Raw genomic sequence first — 26637 nt, forward strand, 5'->3', positions numbered from 1 at the left:
AAAAAAAAATTAATTAGGTTGCCACGTCATCACTGAGGACGTGTCCACTTGTGCTAAATGTCAACTTTTAATTGGTCCAGTATCAGTCCGTTAAGTCAACTAACGGTTAACGGACATAATTATTAATTTGGTCATTTATATAATCACAGGGATCTCATGTGATAAAAATCAAATCTTAAGAATAAAAAAATAAAGTTATGAAACGTCAGGGTATTAGGTATTTAACCCTCGCAAAAAAAAAAAAATTATGAAACATGTTGGATTTAAAAAAAATATAATTATTAATTTTTAAATTAAATGATACATATTGTATCATTCTATATTTAATAAATTAAAACATTAAAAATAATCTAAAAATGATAAATGTGATGTGATAAAATCTTAATGAATTATTTTAAAAATAATAATCTTTTTTTTTTAATTCTTGAATTATTGGTAAAAAGAAATCTAAAAGATCCTAATTGTGTCTTGTCCATTTTTATTATGGGCTTTTGTTTTTAGACATAACATTTTTACTATGGGGTTCATGTAAATTTGGTTTAGAAACTAGTTTTATAATTTTTTTTTTACCAATTCTGATCCCAATTAAATGAAAATATTCTATAGAATTTGGTAGTATTACCTCAATTATTGTCTTCATATTTAATGGTAAAAATTTTATCAAGTCAGTATTTGTCACATGTAACAACTTCACATTTATACCATATTCCCCTTTATTTTAGAATTTAGAACAGAAATAACAAAATTTGAAAACAACCATTGATACTATGATAATGTAATATTCACATCAACCACCATTATAATATGCAAGAGCTTAATATAAATAACAACTTAACATTTATATATACCATATATATTTTTCCCCTTATTTTAGAATTTAGAACAGAAATAACAAAGTTTGAAAACAACCATTGAAGTTATAGTCTTGAACATGAGAATATGCAAATGCAGCCCTATAAATAATATGCAAATGCTTAACACAATATTCACTTCACCCACCATTCCCAACAAAAAATTACAGACAAATAATTTAAACTAGGATGATGAATCCATTCAGTATTGAAAATGTAGTATTGAAGGTGTTGATGCTTGTGTTGCTGGTGGCAACCACGAGCAATGCCGCTGCTGTCGATGACGACAGAACACGCGTCCAAATTACTAACAATTTGGGTTCGAACATGACGCTTTCGATTCTTTGTCGATCCAATAAGGGGGAGTATCTGGGAAACCAACGAATCGTCCCAAATAGAAGCTATGAAATCAGTTTCCATCCAAGCTTCAAGGGGACCAAGTCCTTCTTTTGTAGGTTTCTGTGGCATGGAGCCAAAACTCGTTTTTTTGTTATTTATAGGATGGACAGGGACCAAAGCATATGCAACCTCCAATGTTTGTGGAGTATCAAAACAGAAGCCACTTGCTTGTTTAACAAACACACTAATAAGTACGACATATGCTTTCCTTGGACCTCCTAGAAATCACATGATGTGATAATAAGGGATTTACATATATATATTTTTTTCTAACAAGGATTTACATGTTATATATGTACTCCTTAATCTTAAATCTAATAAGAGTTATGAGGGTTTGAGTGATTCCCATTCTTTCTTTAATAAGTGAACCATCTTTAGCTTGTTGATCATCACTTCTTTCATTAGTTGTTAAAAAGAATATGAAGTTGGTCGGATATTCTCTGGTCATAGCTACAAATAAATAGAATCGTTATTTTCTTCCAGTATCATGTTAATTACACCCATATATGGTTTGTATAGTTGAAAAATTAAAATGCTATGAGATATTAACAAAATTGGCCAGAAAACATAAGGGATTTGTAGATAGATTTTACCCTAAAATTTTTCTCTCTTCTTCAATTTTCATTATTTCTTGCAAAGGCAACGCCATTGGACTTAACAACCCGAATACCTGACTCGCTTAACCTATGAGCCAAGCATCCAAGTCTCACTATAAAAGGGACATGTTCTCCCAAAGGCAAGCATGTTCTCTCTCTTCGTGATACTCTCCCTTCGATTTTTATCTCTCAAGCAAAAGACTAACTTTAAGTATTGAAATGTTGTCGATCTCTTGAGAGACCGACCGCCGACGGACTCCAACCGTTCAAAACTATCTAAACAGCTGTTGGGCCTAGCAACCCGAATATCTGGCCCACTCACCATAGGGTCCAAGCATCCAATCTCACTATAAAAAGGAATACTCTCTCCCACAGGCAAGACATATATATCTCTCTATATCTTATATTCTACCTTCGATAAGCAGAAGACTAACTTAAGCAGGAGATTTATTGCCGATCCGATTGTCCGAAAACTATCCGAACACTCTCCAAATAAAAGTGAAAGTGATGCATTTCTTCCTCATCTGGAGCCAGAGTTGCTGAGTTGGATTCATAGAACATCAAAAACTAGGGAGCAAGTCTCGTTCTCACAACCTCTATATCTGTCTCACGGCGCGCGCGGGGACACAGTCGTGCGGTAGTTTTTGGTAAGCCTCTCTCTTCCGCACACGACCAAAAAACTAAGCAGACAGACAACACATCGAAGCAAGCATCGAGTAGAGACAACAAAAAGGTGAAACTTGTAAATCAAGAAAGAACTCAACACTCCCAACACACCCACAACCACATAGTAAAACACCATAAAAAATTATAAAGAAAAACCAATACCAAATCCATCTCTCTCCGCAACCAAACCCACCCGAAGAAAGAAACAGGAGAGACAAACGATGCAAAATCCGCCATCACCACCGCCACCTGGACATCCACCCTTCATATCCACCAGCATAACCACCATTTCCAAGGACCCCAAGACCACCCTATACGTTATCTTAGCCATTTCCCTTTTCTCCCTCTTCTTCTTCCTCTCCCTCTCCTCCTCCTCCGCCTCCACCTCTTCCTCCCAACCCCGAGCAGACCCGTTCCTCTTCCCGTCACACCAAACCCACCAGGTCCTCTTCCCCAACCCCAACTCTGAACCCACCCCTCCCTCAATCGCCTACCTCATCTCCGGATCCGCCGGAGATTTGGGTCGGATCCTCCGCCTACTCTTGGCCACCTACCACCCCAGGAACTTCTACCTCCTCCACCTAGACCTCTCCGCTCCCCAGACCGACCGCGACGCTCTCGCTCTCATGGTCCAATCCGTGCCCGTTTTCAAAGCTGCCCGGAATGTCAATGTCATTGGCAAGGCCGGCTTCGCGTACCCAAAGGGCTCGTCTACGATCCCCTCCACCCTCCACGGCGCTTCCATACTGCTCCGACTGTCGTCGAATTGGGATTGGTTTGTCAGTCTCAATGCCGCTGATTACCCACTTGTCACACAAGATGGTACAGTGTCGTTGGAGTTTTTGTTGGCATTGCTTTTGGGTTTACACTGGCCTGATTTGTAGGTGTTTTGTGCTTTTGATTGGTTTTCTGATGTGAGTTTTTGTGGGTTTGCAGATCTTCTTCACATTTTGTCATTTCTGCCCAAAGATCTTAACTTTGTGAATCATTCAAGTTACATTGGCTGGAGAGAGTATGATATAATTACTTCTCAGATTTGTGAAATTTGTTGGGTTGTGTAAATTATAAGGTTTTGGCTTGTGTTTTTGGTGCTTTATAGGTCTAGGAGGTTGAAACCGATAATTGTTGATCCGGGGCTTTATCTTTCGGAGAAAACTGGGATGTTTTATGCTTCTCAGAAAAGGGATTTGCCTAATGCCTTCCTGCTGTTTACAGGTGTGGCTTTATCTTATATGCTCGGTAATTGTTTGAGTACTTTCAGTCATTCAGTTTAATGATTGTTTGGGTACTACCAAGCAATGAAAAGCTCGATCGGGATTGTTTCATCCCACTAGCAAGTTTTGAGTTACATATGCGATATTGAAATAGTGAGGAATAGGTGCATAACTAATGAGGAATACTAAATAAAGGTAGAGATATGGTTGTACAAGAAAACGATATCTAGTTTTGTTTCCACAGCTTTCCTAGAAAGATTTCCCTGATCGAGCTTTTCATTGCTTATTGGTATGATTCTGGCAATTTGAATTGCAGCATTTAAGTTTCAGTTAATGGGACCATTGAATTAATTTTTTTATGACTGGAACCCCCCAAGGCAGGGTCACTTTGTTTACCCACTCTTGAAGTTCCCGGACCCGTGTAATTAATCAACATAGAATATTTATTTGCATTTGGGTATGAAAGTACTAGGTTTCTCAGATAGTACTGGGCCTTGCTCCCTCAGTTCCAGGGGGAACATACACCTCCTTCTTTGCGACACCGCCATTCATCCCATAGGGGGAGTATTGCATTAGAAAATGACATGTTAAAAGATAGGACATTGAGAGAGTATGATTTATGAACTCTACTCTGTGCGATTATAAAATTGTTTAATTTGGGTGGTTTATCAATTCTAGTCTTGTGCTTGATGGGGTTGGACATAAAGGAACTGAGAACTCTATGCTGTATTTTCTTGAGTACTGGTGCTATAACTACATTTTTGGAGCAAGGATCTTGAAGCAGCTATTAGCTCAAGACCACAACATTACTCTTGAGCTTGAAATTTGGTTATTAATCCTGTGCTGGTCTTGCCTGTAGAGAAAGGAAAGTGGAAAGAAGCACATTTGGTTCATTTTTGGCATTGTCAATGGTGCCAAACATTTGATAAGTAGTCGGATCTTGCAGTTTTGGCCTCTGTCATTCTATTTGTCTCTTCATTTTTATGTAGAACATAAAAATTGGGTGGTGATTCCTGTTGATAGAAGGTTGTTGCTTGATGTAGAGGTGATGTATAGAGGAGCTAGAGGTTCGTATGAAAACCAGCAATTTCCATTGCAACATAGTGATTTTTATTTATTGGTTTCATGCTTTTTTGTGGATGCGAAAGTGGTAGGCCCCCCAGAAACCCCTTAGTTGAAGAGAGTGGGTTCTGTTGCTCTGATTCCTTTTTAGAGATTTGAGACTGAGCCAGTGCCTTAAAAATACTCACACACTGATAGAGAGATCACCAAGAGGTGTAGAGAACTTATGTGGAATTGTAAGATACAGAAATTCAAATAATCCGCTCTGAGCTTAAATTCAAAAGGTTGAATCAATAGAGATTTTAAACAAGATCATTGATATGAACATAAAGGAATTTTTTTTATTTTTTTAAGTAATCATGATTTGAATTATTCAGTAAGCTTTTGCCTGATTTAGGACCGATGAATATCATGGTTATGTGATGTAGTTTGGTTGGGTACTGGAGGTCTCAAATTGTACCTTAACTTGACACAAAACATCCAGTTGAAAATCTGTTGGCTTAGAATTTCAAAATAACCAACATTAGGAAGTTTCTATTTTGATGATGATTTAAATGTTGTTTTGTATTGAGGAGTGTTGCTTAAGAACATTTTTGTATGTGTGAAATACCCAAGTCTTCAACTATGGAGTTCTTGGCAACTGGTTTGACAAAAATTCGTCGTTGTGGTTAATCATTATTGCCAGGGCTGTTTATTTGTTTCCATTGCCTTCCAATCAGAAATATCCAGTCTACAACATCAAAATCAGAAGCAACCAAATAGCTCTAGCAATATCATGACCATTCTTTACTTGTTTGTCATTAAGATTTACAAGAGTGTGAGCCATATTTTTACCCATTTGAAGTTCTTTTGTGTGAATAATTTTACTCAGCCCATTAAACTGTTGTTTGTATGTTTATAGTGTAATGCATCGATCTAAGTTCCTAGTTAACTGTGATTATGTTGTGCTGTACCATTCAAAAATAGCGTCGACTATATGAATTCTATTTCATTTCGAGTTTTATGGTGTCACAGTTGGATATCTATGACAGATTCTAATACTTCAACTTTTCCTACAGAACACTTGAAATTATTACACTTGCATGTAATTGCTGTTGTGTTAAGACCAGGGATCTATTGGGAAAAGAAAAATGTAGACCATTAGCCCACCCTGAATTATTTATTAAAAATAGCACATTGAATAGGCAATGTGAAACTTATTTTTCCCTCCCTTATAGCATGGGCATTTCATACTGGGAAAACTTTTTAGGAGCATTAGTTTGTCCCATCCCTAACAAAAAATTAAATAAATGGTCAAACTGACACTTAATTTTCCTTTTTTATGCAGGTTCGTCTTTCTCCATTTTAAGTCGAAAATTTATTGAGTTCTGCATCCTGGGTACAGACAACCTCCCGAGGACTCTACTGATGTATTTTGCAAACACTCTATCATCCCTTTCCAGTTACTTCCCCACCATTCTTTGTAATTCCCATAAGTTCAACAGAACTGTCATAAACCACAACTTACAATATGCTGCCTTTGACAAGCCTTCTAGCGCTGAGCCCCGCCTACTCAGTTCCAATGATTTTGAGGTTATGATTCAGAGTGGGGCAGCGTTCGCCACACGATTCAAATCAGATGATCCGATGCTTGATCGCATTGACCGAGAGATATTGGGGCGCGAACATGACAATGTAATCCCTGGTGGCTGGTGCTTAGGTGAGTCTGGAAATCGCACATGTTCGGTTTGGGGAAATGCTGATGTTCTTAGGCCTGGTCTTGGAGCAAGAAGACTTGAAAAGAGAATTGTTGAATTGCTCTCAAATGGTACATTTCGGTCTCAGCAATGTATGGTTGAGTGATCTGATTCTGGTTTCCACTAGAATGAACCATAACCCACAAAACAAAACAAAAAGGGGAGTTAAAAGTTGAGAGAATGAGATGCTTTGATTTGCTTACCAAAAGAAAAACTTTAGGATAGATGTTAGTTCAATCAGCTGATTATTTTAGCAAAACTGAGGTTTTTAGCTCATTCAAGATGAGATTATTGGAAAGTGTGTTTTGCAAATGATTTTACTATTAGGGTTGACTGAAGTGCCTTTAGGGTTGATATGTAAAATTCTGGTTTTCATTATATTTCCAACAGAAATACCATGTTGGATTGCAATAGTAGATCGAACTTTCATATTCATAGATTCTGCAACTCCCGTTCTTAGAATTTTTCTGACTTTTATTTCTCAAACTCGGGAGTTTGTCCTGTGACTCCTGGAGTGAGTCTGAGGAGACTTGAGCATGCTTGCTTCTTTGGAATATAGGTTGAGCACACACCACACAATTGACCCCCGAGAAGTTTCTGAGATGGGTGTTCTTGCAATTCATCATCTGAGATGGGCAATTTTTTGGCAGGAATTTCATCAAAATTTGCGGTTATCCCATTAGCCACCATTGACTTCTTCAAGGTCTCAAAACATTAGGAAAACCATTTGTGATGGCAAGTCACGTTAACGCCATTTTGGCTGTGGCAATAGAGCAGTACTATTTTTTATACCGACAAACACCTTAAACGCTTTAGTAGACAACATTTAAAAAAAAAAATGAGGACAACAATAGACCCAAGTACAAAAATTAACAGTGCAAGTAAATGAAACAAAGTAGGAAATGGGCCAAATAAATGGCCTGGTCCCCTCTAAAGGACCGCATAAAATGGTTTTAAAAGTAAAAGGAGTACAGGAAGAATCATAAACCTCAAGAAGTTTACAAACCCTAATTACAGGTATAAGAACTCCATGAGGTCCAAACCTATCTGCACCCTAGCACATAACAACATCGATCACCCGAAGGAAGTCATTACAGGAAAGGCATTAGTAAGATCCGAATCTAGAACCAAAGAGAAATGAGTACTGTTTCCGAAAGTACTAGTCACAAAACAGCAGAAAATACATGGAAACAAAGGAAAAAACAGAAAAATAAAAACTACAAGCGGAAATATAACACAAAACCCAACAACCAGAAGTGACAGCAGTGAAGAAGGTGGAGGAGCGGCAGAGAAGCGATCAACATTTTTTGTTCACATCAAACACTTGATTACAAGCATGGTAATTAAAGTAGTTTAGAAAGTAATGGTGGCAATTGCCAAATTAAGGTTTGTGTATGAGACAGGACACGTTGCTCCTAATGAAGCTATAGAACGTCGTCGTCCCAACTGCATGCAATGCATTTTCAGTAGTTGGGATTTAGCATATGCCCCAGCAGATGCATGCATAAGCAACAGAACCCATAACACATTTTCCATTACTTGCTTGCTTCTTCTCCTTGCAAAACCTGTCACATTTCGCTGAGTTGAAGCGGGAGTTACAGAACTTGCCGGTTGTATGCTTACAGACTCGATCTTGATAATCATCTCCTCGTGAGTGCTGTTATAATACAAACAGATCGTCAGAGAGAGATCAGAAAAATGTGCATTAAATATACAGAAACTGGAAAATATATACATATATATGCTAGCTTCTTGTTATATATCCTTAGAAACAAATATGAGCTACACCTACTCACCTGCGTTTGCAGAAGGAGGATGATGAAGAAAGTGACGATTGCAACAAGTTTAAGAGCCTTTGCCATTTTTGTCACTCACTTGTGCTAAATAGAATGAGGCCTCAGGGCTTTTATATATAGCATCTGTTAATGTCGCTTCTTTTCATGCTTTTAGTCCGGCCAAGGATATGATTGGCAGAACGCCATATATATACAAATTAAGCTCTAAGATCTTTCGGATTCTGTTTGAGATTGTGTTTGAGAAATAAAACTTTCAAGTCCTAAAAGTATGTTTTCGCCATTTTTAGGCTTTTTAAACCCTTCAGAATTCTTTCAATTTTTTTTACCATTCTTCTAGCGAACTTTTTGAGTTTTTAGGCCCCTCAAATGCATACCCAAACAGGCCCTTAGTGCGTTTTATTAGAATTAATTTGAGGATCTACGATATCAATTATAACTTTTTTTAATGAAACTATGATTCAGTCCAAAGCAAGAGACACAGTTTGATCAGTTCTGTACCTCTCATTTTCCTTCTTTCTTTCTTTTTTTTTTTCTTTCTTTTTTTCTTTTTCTTTTTTTTAATTACATTAATTTTCATTGTAGAAATTTGATTACAACCTTACTATTATCTTCAACAAATCAAAAAAAAAAAAAATTTCCTGGAAAAATATTAAAATAGAAGTAAACCAATAAATGGAATGTCAAATTTTGTTTATTTAAGAATATTAAATATAGGGACGAATTGATTGATACTAATACTATCAAATCTGATTAGAGAGACCCCATAACAAGTTGAAAGAACACTTGAGCATTAAATACATGGAAGTATCTTCAATTGGTTACCCATTATTAGCCACCATTGATTGATTTCGTCAAGCACTCAAAACATTAGGGAAACCATTTGTGATGGCAAGTCACGTAGGGCCATTTTTGCTGTGGCGATTGAGCAGTACTATTTTTTATACACAATATAAAAACTCATAATATAATGAGTATAGAATGCGAAATAATATGAAATAAAGGAAAGAGAAAAAGACACAGAGATTAAGGTAGTTTAGCATATAGCCTACATCCACACATCAAAACCTTAATAAGCTACATATTTCATCAGAGTATACAACTCTATTTATAGAGCTTTACATATCAAATATTTTCTAAATTTCTTGATATAGGGAATACAAAATCAACATTTATTCAAAATGATTTATAGCCTTAACAGTACATGAGAATATATCTATATAACCGACAAATACCTTAAATGTACACTTTAGTAGATGGACAACATTTAAAAACAAGACAAGAATATATTTTTGTTCACGTCAAACAACACACCATTACAAACAATATTTGTGGAGTATAAATCATGTGCTAAAGTACGTAGTTTAGAAATTGCCAAAGGTTTTTCAGTAGTTGGGATTTAGCATTTCTTCCAGCAGATGCATGCAAAGCAACATAACCAGCTTGACAGTTTCCACGAACTGCTTTCTTCTTCTCCTTGCAAAACAAGTCACATTTCGCTGAGTTGAAGCGTGAGTTACAAGGCTTACCGCTTGGACCTAGCCCTACAGACTGGATCGTCATCGCCTCGTGAGTGCTATCATAATCATACAAAGAGATCGTCAGAGAGAGATCAAAGAATGTGCATTAAAATATACAGAAACTGGAAAATATGGAATTAAACTAATGCAAAGTTTCAAATTAAGCCAATATATAAATAATTAATACTTATTTATTTGTTATATATTATGATTGTTGTAGTTGTTCAAATAGCTACAACTTGTTTAGGATGTTTCTTATTAGTCCTGATATTAGGCTGTCAAGAGTCAGACAAGTGTCTGCCAAAGTCTGATGTGGCTTTATTAAAAAAAAAAAAAAATAGTAGAAAAATCTCTCTCTTCCTAGTCCTGCTAGATTTTGTTTTGTTTTGTTTTTTTTTTTTTTTTTTTTTGTTAAATTTTTATGAGTTAATATTTAGTTTCTAATGCCTCAAAATTTATTTTTGGATTTAAAACTAAAACCTAGGGGTGGAAGGTTAACCCTTTAGGGATGGTATCACTTAAAAGGGATTTTATCATCCTAAATTTAGTGCTAATACTTCAAATTTAAATTTCTCTTTAATATCTCTCTTCTTTAATTTAAAAAACAAATTTAAAAAAATAAAAATAAAGAGGTGTTTGACGCATGAGGCAGCCGAAAATCTCAATTCGTTTCTTATAGCAACCTACTCTGAATTTTTTTTGTTTAGGAGAAACTTCACAAAGACTTCATAAACTTTCACGTATTTTGAGAAGACCATCCCAAAGTTCAAAAATTCTTCTTTCACCCATTGAACTTTTTATTTGATGCAATTTACCCTTTTACGTTAGGGTATGGCGTTAAACAGACGTAGAAGTTCGATAATGGGTAAAATTGAGGGTTTTTAAACTTTAGAGAGTCTTCTCAAAACACATGAAAGTTCATGGGACATTCGTGAAGTTAACTATTTTATTTATTTATTAACCCGCAGACAATTCACTCATAAATGTATCATGACATGATGACTTTTGTTTTTAATGTAGTTTTTTAGTAAAAGGAGATGCTGAAATGCTAATGGTTCATCTTGGACAGAATATATATATATCCCTATGCTATTCACGTTGGGTATTTTTGAGCAAGTTTTTTTTTGTAGGAGACTATAAATGTACTCCTTTATTTATGTAATTTGAATTTCACTAGCTATTTTGGTGCATCATAATCACCTGCGTTTGCAGAAGGAGGATGAAGAAGGTGACGATTGCAAGAAGTTTAAGAGCCTTGGCCATATTTTTCACTCACTTCATGTGCCAAATAGAATGAGGCCTCGGGGCTTTTATAGCATCTGTTATTGGATGTTTGGAGCGTTTCATTAGGTTCAATTGGAGGATCCACGTCATCAATTATAATTTTTTTTTTTAATAAAACTATGATTCAGGCCAAAGCAAAAGACAAAGTTTGATAACTTGTACCTCTCATTTTCCTTTATATACACTTTAATTTTTTTTCTATATTGTAGAAATTTGATCACAACCTTAATATTATCTTTACCACATCAAAAATATATATTTTCCTGGAAAAATATTAAAATAAAAGTAAACCAATAAATGGAATGTCAAATTTTATTTATTAAGAATATTAAATATAGCTAGGGACGATCTGATTGATAATATCCAATCTGATTAAAGAGACCCCATAACATGTTGAAAGAGGATCAGGATCCCCTCAAATTTCTTTTAAATTTGATATTCTCTTATTATTAAATCTTAGCTATACTTTACATCTAACAATCCACAACGTGTCATCTGTCACACAAAATAAATACTAAATTTAATGAAACTTTAATGCCTCAATGAACTATTGAGAGAAAATAAATTTTCATTAACTTTAACAATTATTTTGTGTGACAGCTGGCACATTATAGATTGTTAGATGTAAAGTATGACTATGATTTAAAAAAAAAAGATAATCTTAAATTTGAAAGAAATTTGAGGGGATCCTAATCCGCACTAGAGCATTAAATACATATTTTCAATATGATTGGTGGTAATGCGGCACAATAATGAGTTATGTCAACTTGTCGTCGAAATTATGTCAACATACTTTCAAAATAAATCTCATAATAATAGAGGCAACAAATACTTACTTTCGCTAAAAACCCCAAAACTCACATTCTCGCTCACTATTGGTTTTTCTGAGGCAAGAGGGCATCCAAATGAAGTAAAAAGGCGTAAATGATCAATATATAGGCTCTCATGCACCTACAAGATAAGCTAAGGTGTCGACTTTCAATTGCATGGAACTGGCATCAAATGTTCGAGGCACACATCAAACGATCATTAGGGTTTTTGAGCATCGAACAATCGAACTTTTTGTTGATCCTTCAGCCCTTGCAAAAAATTATAAAAGTCCAAAATCTCTCGCTTAGAGCCTGTTTGGAATTACGTTTGAGAAATATAGCTTTTAAGTCAAAAAAATGTTTTTGGGCAAAAGCATCATTTTTAAGCTTTTGTCAAAAGTGCGGTTTGACCATTTTTAGATTTTTTAGACCCTTAAAAGCGCTTTTAATATTTTTTACCAAATGAGTACTTTTTTTTTTTTTTTTTTATACGGACTTTTTGAGTGTTAAAAGCACTTTTAGGCAGTTCAAACGCAATTCCAAGCAGGCCCTTAATCTAACCCTAATATCCTCGAGTTTTAATTAAGGTACTCTTACCTTCAATTAATATTTTGGGGTGTTACACATTGAGGGCATTCAATCCCCATATCACAAATTGCTCAAAGTTATCATAGGAATGAGGGGCTATTGGAATGGTAGGGCTGCCACCTCGCTGGACCAATGCCCCAACAGCCCATGCCAAAAGCCTAAAAAGGGGGAGGCCCAAACCCAGTCCCATAAAAGAAGACAAAGAGGGATGAGCATTGCCAAAAAAGGCAACCCTCATAAGGAAAAAGGTCCCATCATTAATGATACAATAAGACCATGAGAAATGATAAAAATAATTATTTCAATCATCTTCGTATACTGAAAAGGTGAATCTACCATTAAATTTTTGTGAAACTCACATAAGTCCACAAATTTACTAATAAATCTATTTGATTTGTAAGAAGAGGTGATTGAAAGACAGGTGATAGGATGGTGATAGGATGATGTGTACCACGCCTCTAAGCCCACATGCATAGGAGGGGAAAGAACAACAGCCAAGCAAGTCACTTAAGGAAATGTCCCACTAAAGGCAAGGATTCATTGGTTCCACAAGGAAGGAAAACGTCAAAGAAAACCCAGCATCAAAGGTGATGTTGCCGCCACCAATAGCGTGTCACTTTGACTCTTGGCTTTCTTACAGGTTTCCTGTGTTGAGGATGCTTGGTGTATGTAATAAGAAAAGGTAAACCAATAAATGGAATGCATAAGTTTGTTTATTAAGAATATTAAATATAGGGACAAATTGATCGATAATATCAAATCAGATTAGAGGGACCCTATAACAAGTTGAAAGATAATCGAGTGTTAGATACATTCAAACATCTTTGATTGGATTAACAAATGTTTTCTTTGTTAGAATATAAAGTAAATGATCAATTCATTCTATTATAGCTGTTTAAGCTTTTAAGATAACTAGTAAGGTAACATGATATCATAACAAAGTTTATGAGTTTGAGTACACAAGTGAGAGTGAGTATTAGAATATTAATTAAACGATTAATTCATCATTTTCTATTGGCTTAAGCTTTTGGAAAAATAAAGTCTTGCAGTATATACAAGGAACCAAGAACTATAGCTTGACCTACAGGTACACTGACCATTTGAAGGTGATTGGTTATTTAGTTTTGGATTTTGCTGAATGTGTAGATAGTAAAAAGTTTACTTCATGATATATTTTTCGTTTTGCTAAAGAGCTATATTCAGGAGATTAAGCAGAATATAGTTGTTATGTCAACCATGAAAATAAAGTTTATTGCATGTTATGGATTCAGTACATAGGCATTATGGTTGAGACATTTTATTAAATGTCGCTATTATAGCAAGACCCATAAAGATCTTCTTCAATAATTCTACTGTCCGAGAGATACAATAAGCTGACTATAGATGTCTACCATGAAAACAAAGTTTATTGCATGTTATGAATTCACTACATAGCAACCATGATTGAGACATTTTATTAATTGTCGATATATAGCTAGCGAGACCCATAATGATCTTCGATAATTCTACTACAGTTTTCTTTTCTAAGAATAATGAGAGCAGAAGCAGATGTACGTACGTATATCAATATAAAGTATCTTAGTGTGAGAGAATATTAAGAGACATGAAGTGTTTATTAGGCATATAAATACTAAATCAATAATTGCAGATCTCGTAAGTAAAATTTTATCAATAAAGAAGTATAAAGTCACGTGGAGTATATGAAACTCATTAATTGATGTTGTACTTAGTTTCTTTGTAATTGGTCTATAGACAGTTTTTATGTACAATATTTATTGGTTTTCTCCGTGGGGATAAATAAAGTTGGACCTAAATGTAATATACGAAAGGGATGACATTCTATTTTCAATTGTTCTTTTTCATGATTGATAAAGTCTTGCGAATAAAACTTATTTACTAACTGACAAATATTATCAATTATGGTATAGAGTAAAGCCAAATTCACATGGGACCATTTTTTTTTTTTTTTTTTTGTCTCAGCCATATGGTAACATGTTTGTTTGTCAACTTAGGTATATTAAGTACTGTTTTTCTTTACACTTTTTTCGATATGGAACTCAACACTCAGAAGTGCACTCATCATAACAATTTTGGTTGTGGCAATAGAACAATCTTATTTTTATACATAACATAGGATATAGCCGACAAACACCGTACCTTAATTAATTAAACACTTCAATAGACAACCTTTTGTTTTTGTTTTTAAATGTACAGATACAAAAGAGAAAAGACAGCATTTTTTTGTTCACATCTAGCACACCATGGCCATTACAAGCCAATTCGATCTGGAGTATACAACTTGTACTAAAGTAATTTATGCCCTGCTTGAAATGTCGCCAAAAGGTGTGGGTCTGAGAAATGAAGGATATATACATTGCTCCTAATGATCATATATGAAGTTATATATAGAACGTCGTCGTCCCAACTGCAATGCATTATATATTCAGCAATCCCTCCAGCAGATGCATGCATCAGCAACAGAACCAATAACACATTCTCCTCTAATTGCTTGCTTCTTCTCCCTGCAAAACCTGTCACATTTTGGTTATTTGAAGTGGCGGTGACAACGCCTACCGCTTGGATGCCTACACACTGGCCATGGGTAGTCTTCTCCAGCTCGTGAGTGCTATCATATATATACAAAGATATCGTCAGAATGTGTATTAAATATACAGAAACTTGAAAATATGGAATTCTCAACGAATTTTGGGATTTGATTATTACTATCAAATTTTGATTCAATGGTAATTTTAAAAGCTCAATAAAAAAGCGTGAGAATAAAAATGCACAGAAGTGAAAGTATGTATAGCATTTCTCAACGAAAGTGTATTTTCTTACCTGCGTTTGCAAAAGGGGGACAGTGACAGCGACAGCGACAAGTGCAAGAATATGAAGAGCCTTAGCCATATCTTTCACTCACTTGTACGTGCTAATTAAATAGAATGAAGCCTTGGGGCTTTTATAGCGCCAGTAATGTTGCTTCTTTTCAATCCAAAAGGATATGATTGGTAGAGAGCTATTACAAATTAAGCTTCAAGATCCCTAAAATATTATTGGATGTTTATCGCGTTTAATTAGTATTGAAGGCTCGTGAGACAAACGTTTAGTTTTAGTTAATAAGATATACCTTATTTTAAAAACAGCAACAACAACAAAAAAAAAATTATGAAACCACGATTCAGGTGGCCAAAGCAAGAGACAAAGAGCTTGGGTTATATATATATACCTCTCATTTTTATTTTATTTTTTAACATTAATAAAATGGTTATGGATTATTACTAATAAACCCCAAAAATTTAATATAGACCATCTAAGAATCAGGCTAAATAGAAAAACAAACATTTCTCAATGTTTGATGCATGATGTGGTTGTTTTATGAGCTTTTTGGATATAAATACTCCATTCAAATTTTTATTTATTTTTTATTTTTTGCTTATATAGAAAAAAAATATATATATTATTTTTCTTTTAAGAGATCTTTAAGATTCCAAATTCTTATAATTTAATTTGAAACTAGTGGGGGGACATTGATGTAGTAGAAATTGTAAGTTTAAGTTTTAATCAATGTGAAACTTTAATTGGGCCGTGATTAGTAATAGAACTTGTTTGAGATTGCGTTTGAGAGACTTAAAAATTCTTTTAACACTCAAAAAGCCCGTTAATGAAATTTGTGATAATTCAAATGGCTATTTTGAAACATATATCAAAGTTTTGAAAAAAAAAACACTAATTAATAGAAATATGTATGGGATATTACAGGTGTTAATGGAAGATTAATTGGGACTAAAAGGACGGTTCTTATGTTAATTAGATTATTTCTTACCTTATTTTTTTTTTAAAAAAAAAAAATTACTAAATTGGTTCTTGTGGTTTTTATTATCTATCACATCAATTCTCAAGCTTTCAAATGTCCTTCAAATTTTTATTTTTATTTTTTTATACGAGTCTTTAAATTTTATTGTGGTTTGTCTTGTTATCAAATACAAGTAATGCTATATATAAGTCCTTCTTATGTCATTTTTATGTCCCTTCATTATTATTGAATTTTAATCAAATGATAATTTTAAAAATCACCTCATTAATTAATACATGGCAAGAAGGAAGACCCTCCAAGCCCCCTTTGTTAGTGAGAGGATCAATCCTCAGGGGTCAGAAACCTTAAGGATTGATCCTCCCGCATCTGAATGAGATTTTAACGTTTTCTAACGGCTTAGTGCTGTCAAACTTCTTTATATTCATCATTAACCTGCTCTCAATCAATTTGCACGAATTATAACGTATTGAGAGATTGTCAGTGTGCCAGGGTGAAGAAAGAGTACTTGTCGTTTCGTCATTTTGAAAGTATTTGTGAGTTTGTAAGCCCTAGAAGGTTAGTGTGATGATTTGTTATTTGTTGCAGAATTGTTTATTGTGAGCGAATTGTCTAAATTCTACATCTTAAATTGGTATCAAAGCGATGTAGGTACACTTCATTTGGATTTATCTCCCGAGTATAATCTTTGACTCCAATTATCAACGGCTCAATAACATTATTTGTTGTGCTCCCTACTTTAATGGGATGGAACGAGATATGCCACAATTCAAATGATATTGGGTCAAATACGGTAAATTTTCTTCGAGTTAGCGTCACGCCAATACTCCACGCAAAAATTGACACTTAAAGAACCTTTTTTGGTAATTAAAAAAACACATTAGCCCATTTAATTGCAATCTAACACTCGACATTAAAATGTGCGTCAAATGATCAGTCAATTATATATGTATGTGACAATATCCCAGCGGTCCATCTCGAATTGTCGATTTGTTCTTGGCTTGACACTTAGAGATGCTTTGTTGTTTGAATGAAACGTTCCACCATTCGAATTACATTCTCTCGTCTTCTTGTTAAGTACTATAATTCCATCATTCCATGCATGAACTATAATTTTCTCCCGGGTGTTACACTAGTGATTGCATGCAAGTGATGACATTGCCATTTTAGCAATTGTGGCAATAGAGCAATACTATGTTTCATACATAATACAATATATAGTACTAGCCGAATAATAAAGACCCTAAACACTTTAGTAGACAACATAAATTGTTTTTTAAAGTAATCCAAAAAAGACAAGATATTTTTGTTCTCCTACTGAAGCTATAGAACGTCGTCGTCCCAACTGCAACGCATTTTTCAGTAGTTGGGATTTAGCATTTGTCCCAGCAGATGCATGCATAAGCAACAGAACCATTAACACATTTTCCCTTAATTGCTTTCTTCTTCTCCCTGCAAAACCTGTCACATTTCGCTGAGTTGAAGTCGTAATAATTACAACGCTTACCACTCGGACGCCTACAGTTTCCGACTACGCCTCCTGAGTGCTATCATACAAAGAGATCGTTGGAGAAAGATCAGAAGAATTAATGTGCATTAAATATACAGAAAGTACTGAAATATATATATATATATACATATATGCTTCTTGTTATATATCCTTAGCAACAAATATGAAGTACACCTACTCACCTGCGTTTGCAGAAGGAGGATGATGAAGAAAGTGACGATTGCAACAAGTTTAAGAGCTTTTGCCATTTTTGTCACTCACTTAATTGTGCTCAATAGAATGAGGCCTCGGGGCTTTCTATAGTGACACAAAACAATTAGTTTAATTAGTTACTAATTAAGCTACGGCATTCTTTATATATAATAACCCTTTCTTTCTTTTTTTTGGTTTTTTAAAGAAACTACCATTTAGGCCAAAGCAAGAGACAGATCGCTTGGGTTGTTTACCCCTCAGCTCATTTGCTTTTTCTTAAAAAAAGAAAAAAAAAAAAAAACACATTAATTTTCATTGTATTATAGAAATTTGATTACAACCTTAATTAACCTTTTAACTTTTTGATTCCGAAAATATATTTTTCTAGAAAATATTAAACTAAAAGTAAACCAATATATAAGTGGAATGTCGAAGTTTGTTTAATTAAGAATATTTTAAATATAGGGACAAATTGATCGATAATATCAAACATTCTTATTAGAGGGATCCTATAACAAGTTGAAAGAGCACTGGAGTGTTAGATACATACATGCATCAAAACATCTTCGATTGGACTAACAAACGTTTTTGTTTGTTAGAATATAAATTAAATAATTAAATTCATTATATCTTAACTATTAGCTTAGACCTTTCGAATAATTAGTAATTTAGCATTGCATCAAATCAGATGTTCTGAGTTTGAGCTCACACGTAAGAGTGAACATTCGAATTTTAATTAAATGATTAATTCACAAAGGGCCGGCCCAACCGCTAGGAGAGTTAGGCCGGCGCCTAGAGCCTCAAATTTTTAAGGCCCAAAATATTTTTTAATAAGGCTAAAAAAAATTTGCATAAAGGCCCTCAACATGCTTTAAGAAAAATATTATTATTTGTTTATAATATCAAGACCCCAACATGCTTTCTTGAGGCCTTCAACCTGCTTTAAAAAAATAATATTATTTTTTTATAATATGGAGGCTTTCTGCACAACAACCACGAGGCCCTCAACAGTCAACATGTTTTTTAAAAAATAATATTATTTATTTATAATATCGAGGCCCTCTATAAAATAAGAACGAAAAAAAAAAGAAAAAAAAAATCTGAGAATCTCACAGACTTGTCTGTTGTGGTTATTTTGCAGAAATCCAGCCTCTAAAAAAAGGTTAAAATGTTCAACTTTTCACATTTCAAAAATGTTAAAATGGTTATTTTGCAATCTACGAAAATGTTGAAAGACAAAAATAAGCTTGTTTAATTTAAGTATAAAGAACAAAGAGTAAGGGCAAAATGGTAATTTTAGTCTCAAACAAAAAATCATTAAGTGCGGAATCCGTGCTTATTAGGTAAAGATTTTCTGCCATATTAAAATGAATATTATTTAATTAATATTTAAATATTTTAAAAAAATAAGATCAAACTTTAAAGTTTTGCCTCAGTCCCCTAAATACATTGGGCCGGCCGCGGGCCCTGCATAAACCATAGCTCCTCACCCCTAAATATAGTGACAAGTAGTGAATGCCTAAGTTTTGCAGAGATAGATGAAATGAGGTATACCAAAAGATCTATAAGAATTTTGAAATTTACATTTGTGGTTTAAGAAATTTGATATTGACATGTGCAGTTTAAGGATCTTGATATATTCTATAAAATTTAATGGTTTTGAGGTGGAATTCATAAAAATCTTTGAGGTAATTCTTAGAATTTGAGGTGTTAAGTCTTATGTGATTGAGATAAACGATATTGAAGTGACGTTTAAAGTTTTGAAGATAAATTGATGCTCATAGGTTGTGAATAATAGTTAAAAGTATTGAGGTGTTAGTAGATATTGTATTATGATAATTTTAGTTTCATGCCAAAGCCTTAGGTAGAATTTTCTTCACTAGGTAGAGATGATGGATTATTATTCTGGACGTAATTTGAAGTATAAAGCCAAAAGTTGGAAGACAATATAACACTTATAGCCAGGGACGGAGCCAGGAAATTTTATGGGAGGGGGCCAACCAAAAATTTTTTTTAGTTCTTTAAAATTTTTTTATTAAAAAAAATTATTTTAGTTGTTTTTTATGAAATAAAGACTACTGTAAGGGCCAAAAAAAAGTGAGCATTTGAAAGTAACATCCAAAAAATGGACATTTGAAAGTAAGGACCAAAAATAAAAAAATAAAAAACTTAATGGGTATGGCCCAAAAAAATTAAGAATATGGTCAAAAGTTTCTATTGGATTTGGCCGAAAGATCTAAAAATAGGGCCAAATTTTTTTTTGAGGGGCCCAAATGACTAAATTTAAAACTTTACTTTATTTATTTATTTTTCTTTTACTTATAATTTTTTTTTCCTTATTTTGTGGAGACCATGGCTCACCTCCCCTCTGCTCCCATGGTCCCTCCATCCGTCTCTGCTCATAGCTCACATGTTTTATGAATTTTTTTTTGGAAGACAATATAACACTTACAACTCGCATATTTTATAAATTGGGGAGGAGATTATTTGTCTTTTACTTAACTTTGCAGCCCACATCTTTTGACTAATTTGAAAAAATTTTAGCTGTTGCCAAATGGAACCTAAATTGAGTGTACCAAGGTAAACAACAAATGCTATTTAGCGTGCCCACACACACATATATGTATGCCTATATAAACATATGAGAAAGGTAAATTATTTTATGCTCGGTATATCACATAATAGATAGGAGAGGAATTTAATTATGACTGGATACAAATATAACCATTACAAGAATGAAATGTGATTCTCATAAATTGATTATCTGGTACATGACGTATTTTACTGGATCCTGAAAATACAGATTTAGTAGACAGGCACGAAAGGACATGAGTACGTTTCCAAGCTGGAAGTTTCAAAATACCTATGTTATATATTCTCCTTCTTAGGTCTTGCAAGGTCAAGAAAAGAAAAAAAGAGAAATTAATAGTCCTGCTATGCCTTATTTTTTATGCTTTTTTTTTTTTTTTTGGGTATATTTTTCTCTTATTCTTTTAGTTATTCTTGAACTTTTTGTGGGTATTGATTTTTGGGTTTGTTTGAGAGCTCCATATTTAATGAATGTTTGCTGTGAAATATGTGCAAGCATCAATTATAATTTTTTTTAATTGACACTGTTTTTTCACCGATTTGAGGGCTTCATATTTCATGAATGTTTGCTGTGAAAAACAATTGTGGTTGTTTTTTATTTTCTAATGTGAAAGATGCCTTCTTCACTTCACTTTGCAGGCCACACTTTCCATTTGCTCGCATGCATGAATTTTTTTTGGAAATCCCGATTTGAAGAGGCAACTTAAAAAAAAAAAAAACGATATTTTCTTTATTTTTTAAAACGAAAATTGTTTTAAAAAAAAAAGAAGAAGAAGAAATTTTTAGAATGTATAAAAGTAAATGACTAAAGTTGATGCAGCTACAAATTTTTGGTTGGCTCAAGGAACAAATCCGGATTTCAATGCAACTTTTTGGCGTCACTTAATGAAACAATATCTGTGTTTAAGAATATATATATACTTTATGTTTTTTTGGCCATTTTGTTTTTGATTAGTTTTGTTAAAATTTTTATTCTATTTTAAAATTAAAATAACTTTTTTTTTTTAAATCGTTTTAAAAATCATTAAAAAAAAAGTATTCCCAACTTTAAATATTATCATTATTTATTCTTCTTTGGGAAATGACACAGATTTATAATTTTAATTATTTTTCAGACTGCAATGAAGTAAGTCTCCTTTGATGAAGCTTTCTCAAATCTGTGTTCTGAAAGTAAGATTGGCAGAAATAAAGTAGACCACCGAAACGTTGGAGATCTTCAGAATCGTTGGAGATCTTCAGAATTGTCGTGTGGCTTCTGGCCCAAACCCTTAGTACGTTGCTTCATATTTACCAACATCATTTGTAAATATCAAACTCCTTTTGTATTGAACCTATGTTATTAATAATAAATTTTATCAAATCTGCGTGGGTGTAAATATCAAACTCCTTTTGTATTGAACCTATGTTATTAATAATAAATTTTATCAAATCTGCGTGGGACTCGAGAACAAAGAATAAAACCATATCTTGCGGAAAAAAGAAGCAAAACACATATTTGAGGGAGTGGGAGCAGTTGCGTGAGTTTGAAAAATGGAGAAAGAGAAGGAAAAAAAGTTTGAAAAATGGGGAAAGGAGAACAAAAATAAAAATAAAAAATTAGGTTGTGTCCATGTACTGGTCCAGTTTCTTGGTCCGCCAAGGCCAATTATTGCACAATGTTGTGTCGTAAATGAGAGTGTGGTGAGTGAGAGAGACGAAGAGATCAAAAAAATTAAAAAAAAATTAAAAAAAAAGAAAAGAAAAGAAAAAGAATAGTAGAGAAGTGGGGTGGGGCTGTGAAGAAAATGAGGAAAGGAGAAGATTAATTGCTATTAGCACAAAAATAAAATCAAAGCAAAAAAAAACAATACTGACAAAAAAATAAAATACTCTATTAAATATTTTTACAAATTACACAAATATAAAGATAAAAAAATAAAATAAAATTATAAAGAAAAAAAAATTAAAGCAAACAACAACAAAATAAAAACAAAAATTACTAGGGATCAAGCAGGTGGAGGATGAGGTGATTGGAGGCTCAAGACCTTTTATATATATATATATTACAGACCAAATGTTCATTAATACGAAGAAAAAAAAAGAAAAAGAGTTGTTGTATAGTGGATATGCTGCTCCAAGAGACTACTTCTGTAAAGAGAAAACTTAGTATGAGCAGAATTATAGATATTTCAGATTGATGAGTTATCAAAGGGAATATTTATTTCAAATGAGGTACATGGCTAGAGCTTGGGAGGAAAGATGCACGACACTCCTGTACATCGACCCGGAGCTTTTCTTATTGTTGATGGAGACGGGCAGTAGTCTTCTCCATTTCTACCACCTTTACTCCCAGGTCCTTTCTATATGACACCACCAGTTTTTCCAGCTCATTATTTTCTTGCTTCAAATCCACGTGTTTCTATTTGTAGTATTTGAGCAGTCGATGTAAAACTCCAACCTGATTCCTTAAGATTTTCATCTCCTCATTTCTGACACTTAGACGTCGTGCCATGTCAGAAACTGAAGCAACACCTTGGATGCTGAAGGCCAATAAATTATTAATAGCATCAGCATCAGACCTATCAGCCAACAATCTTTGATCTCGTGGAGTTACAAGGCCTATGGCCACCGCCATAGCAGTTGATAGACCTTGAACGATTGCACCACTCAACATTTATGTGTGATTGATATTTGACCAATAAGTCAATATTGTGAGGAACTATAAATCGATTGTCAAGTTTGATACCATTTTTGTCAACAAATCTTCCATTGTTCCTCCGTCTATATATTGGAAAACCATCTTCGTCAATTGTAGTATCAGTGTAATATTTTTCAGGGAAATGCTTGCTGCATTTGTTGTCTATCATACAACTTGAATTTGGATTTAAAGAACCGCAAGGACCATGGACCATAAATTGCTTAACAACATCATAAGCTTGCGGATCTTTGTTTAAATCTGAAACTTCTGCCGTGATTACCCTAATTTTTTCTAATGGTGTTGGATGTTTGTCATCGGAATGTAGAAAAATTAATATATGAGCATGGGACAATCATCTTTTTTGGTATTCAATAGTGTAGACAACTGTAATCAAAATATCAAATTAATTATATTTGTATAAAAAAATAATTCATAAAAAGATTAAAATGATAGTAATTATTTAAAAATACCAACAAGTGCTCTCCCAAAGTGTTGGCCCTTCTTTAAATCATGTAATAGTTGATCGAGCTTGATTTTAAAAACTCTTCCAACTATATCAGGTAGATCCTCAGGTTTTTGACCAGGATGCATGGATAGAAAATTTTCAATATCTAGCCATTTTGCATTGCATGTGAAAGTAATAAATAAATCGAGATAACCTACCCATCTACAAATCGTCATTGCATCTTGATAATTTTCAATCATATATCTGGGCTTCTCATGAAACTTGAAGGCAGTACAATTCTTTTTCCAATAGATGCAAGGGTGGAATTTCCCCTCATAATTGCATCCCTCAATCCACTATACAATTCAATCCTCAATGCACTTTGATTATTCCTTACCCACATAAGTCTAATTCCCTCAATACATGTGTATACATCAACAACAAATTGTTGAAATAAACGACCACTATATATCAACGTATGCCCTTCACCCTGACGTTCTTGTAGCCGATATGCATAAAATTTCCTCATTGTAATATATTTGTCTGTGTTATGTCCATTTCCATTAGTACTTTTATGTAAAATACCAAGCCTATAAACATCCTCCCCATATGGAAATAAAAGAGGATATTGTAACGACATAAATGATGGATGCAACTCATTGATACTTTGTAATCCACCTTCTTTGTAAGCGACAATAACATCACGATATGCATCATCAGTACCAATGTCACCAACAATAATTGTAGCATTTCAGAACATGTAGGGAGATTTTGTACTCTTCCATCACTTAACCGTGACTCAATTAGACACAATCGTAAGTTGTGGATAATACCTTCTCTAAAACAGTCTCTAGCCATCCGAAATATCTTCACCAATAGATTTGATTCATCTAGCATTCGAACCAGGGCATCAACAATAGAGGGATCAATGTCATTAATTGTCAAAATTATTCAAGGATTTAATTCTTTTTGGAACCTCATTATCAGTATCGTAAAAATATAGCTATGCAAAACTGGGGTTTAAGCCATTAGCTGGGAGTAGTGTTCCAATTCTATGATGGTTTTGACCGTTGAGTCAAAAAATATAAGGACCTCTTCCATCATTAACTCTATGATCTACTTTTCCACCCATGGACGTCATAGCAAACATGGCATTATAACTCCTTATTTGTGCCTTAAATTTTTTTGAACGCTAACCTCTAACTGGATTTAACAATTCTTCAAGAACTGTAGGTGGTCTCTTAAGTAAAGGTAATTTCACTTGGCCATTCATACAACATAAAGAAAATTTAGGATTAGATCTCCTAGACTTTACTCCTCTTTCTTCGTACCAAACTCTTGCAAGACAATTCTCACATTCATAAAAAGGTGAGCCGAAATTCCAAGGTTCAGTAAATTTCCTTGTATGAAATAGGGAAGAAAAAGAGAAAGAAATATTGGATTAAATTTATTTATTTATTTTTAAAATCTAAAAGATTTAGTAGCTAATTTACTTGGAATATCTTCATTGCAAGTCCTAGAGCTTGATCCATAATGTTCTATCAAACTTTGAGCAGCCGAATCTGTTAGTTGAATGATACTGCAACTCCTAATTTGGCTAGAGCCACTTCCAATATCACTAATATGACGTCGTTTTGCTTTGTTATGCATAATTGTTCGTCTTCTTTGTCATGCTAATGTTGAATTTTCCATTTTGTTTCTATTGCAAAATTTTGAAGTGTAGAATAATTTTAAAAGCAACATTCTATATACTTATTTCACGCATGAAAATGTGTTTCATATAGTCCCCAAGAGATAGTTCAATCGGCTGGGATCACACTTAATGAAGTGGAGATCACTAGTTCGAATTCCCCTCCCCCCTCTTGTGTGGACATATCAAAAAAAAAAAAAAAAGTGTTTCATATAGTTATACACATTTTGTTTCGTGTAATATGAATGGTTGAATCATATTAAAGAGCAATTATGAATTAAAGATTTAAATAGGAAGAAATTCATTTGAAAAAAAAAATACTACACAACATTTGGGAATTAATGACACAATTCAAAATAACAGGATGAAATGAATTTAAGAAGAATAATTGAAATAATATTATATTTCAACTAAAAAGTATAAATACATGTATTTCGAATAACAAAAAAATACCTCAATGAGTATTGCAATTGAATTCCCAATGAAGCAAAAGAAATCACCTGTATTCAATATTCTAAAACATTAACTCAAGAGATTGTGTACATATTATTGAACTTTTTTAAAAAAAAATAACAAATAGCAAATAACACTAATTAAAAATTTTAAAACGTAAAACATGGATGAGGCTCTCATATCTTCAGGTAATGACGTCAGATTTAAGAATTTTTGTTCAATATTAAGTTCACAACTTTAAAACAAAATTAAAAAAGAATCGTTATTTTTAAATACAAATTTCTAGTTTTTAAATGTTTAAAAAATTTAAAGAGGTTTGTTCTTTTAAAAAATTAATTTTTTTTTTAAATCGTTAATTTCTTTTATAAAAACATCTTCCATGGACGTAGGTTCCGGCCGGCATGTGCAAATTCTCACTTTTTTTTTTTTTAGGGGAAATGATTCCTCACTGAAGACAATTTTTAATAGTTTATTATTAATTGTACAATCTTTCAGTCTTACTTATTCAGGTAATGAAGTCAGAATTAAGAATTTTCGTTTAATTTTAAATTCTCAACTTTAAAACAAAATTAAAAAAGAATCTTTATTTTTAAATACAAATTTCCGGTTTTCTTATATGTTTAAAAAATTTAAAAAGGTTTATTTTTTAATATTTATTTAAATCGTTAATTTATTTTATAAAAGCATCTTCCATTCTTCCATGCACATGGGTTCTAGCATGTGCAAATTCTCACGTTTTTTTTTTTGGGTGC

At 33.4% G+C, this 26637-nt stretch overlaps 1 protein-coding gene across 1 annotated transcript; it reads left to right on the forward strand.

Annotated features, from left to right (window-relative positions):
- Window positions 1–2253: 2253 nt before the first annotated feature.
- On the forward strand, window positions 2254–6647 carry LOC132177767 (beta-glucuronosyltransferase GlcAT14B). Its single transcript, XM_059590214.1, has 4 exons — window positions 2254–3334; window positions 3449–3524; window positions 3612–3727; window positions 6116–6647. The coding sequence occupies exons 1-4, from the start codon at window positions 2734–2736 to the stop codon at window positions 6628–6630; spliced, it is 1308 nt and encodes a 435-aa protein (XP_059446197.1). The 5' UTR covers window positions 2254–2733; the 3' UTR covers window positions 6631–6647.
- Window positions 6648–26637: the final 19990 nt, after the last annotated feature.

Source organism: Corylus avellana, chromosome ca4 (assembly GCF_901000735.1).
Source record: "Corylus avellana chromosome ca4, CavTom2PMs-1.0".
Lineage (NCBI taxonomy): Eukaryota > Viridiplantae > Streptophyta > Magnoliopsida > Fagales > Betulaceae > Corylus > Corylus avellana.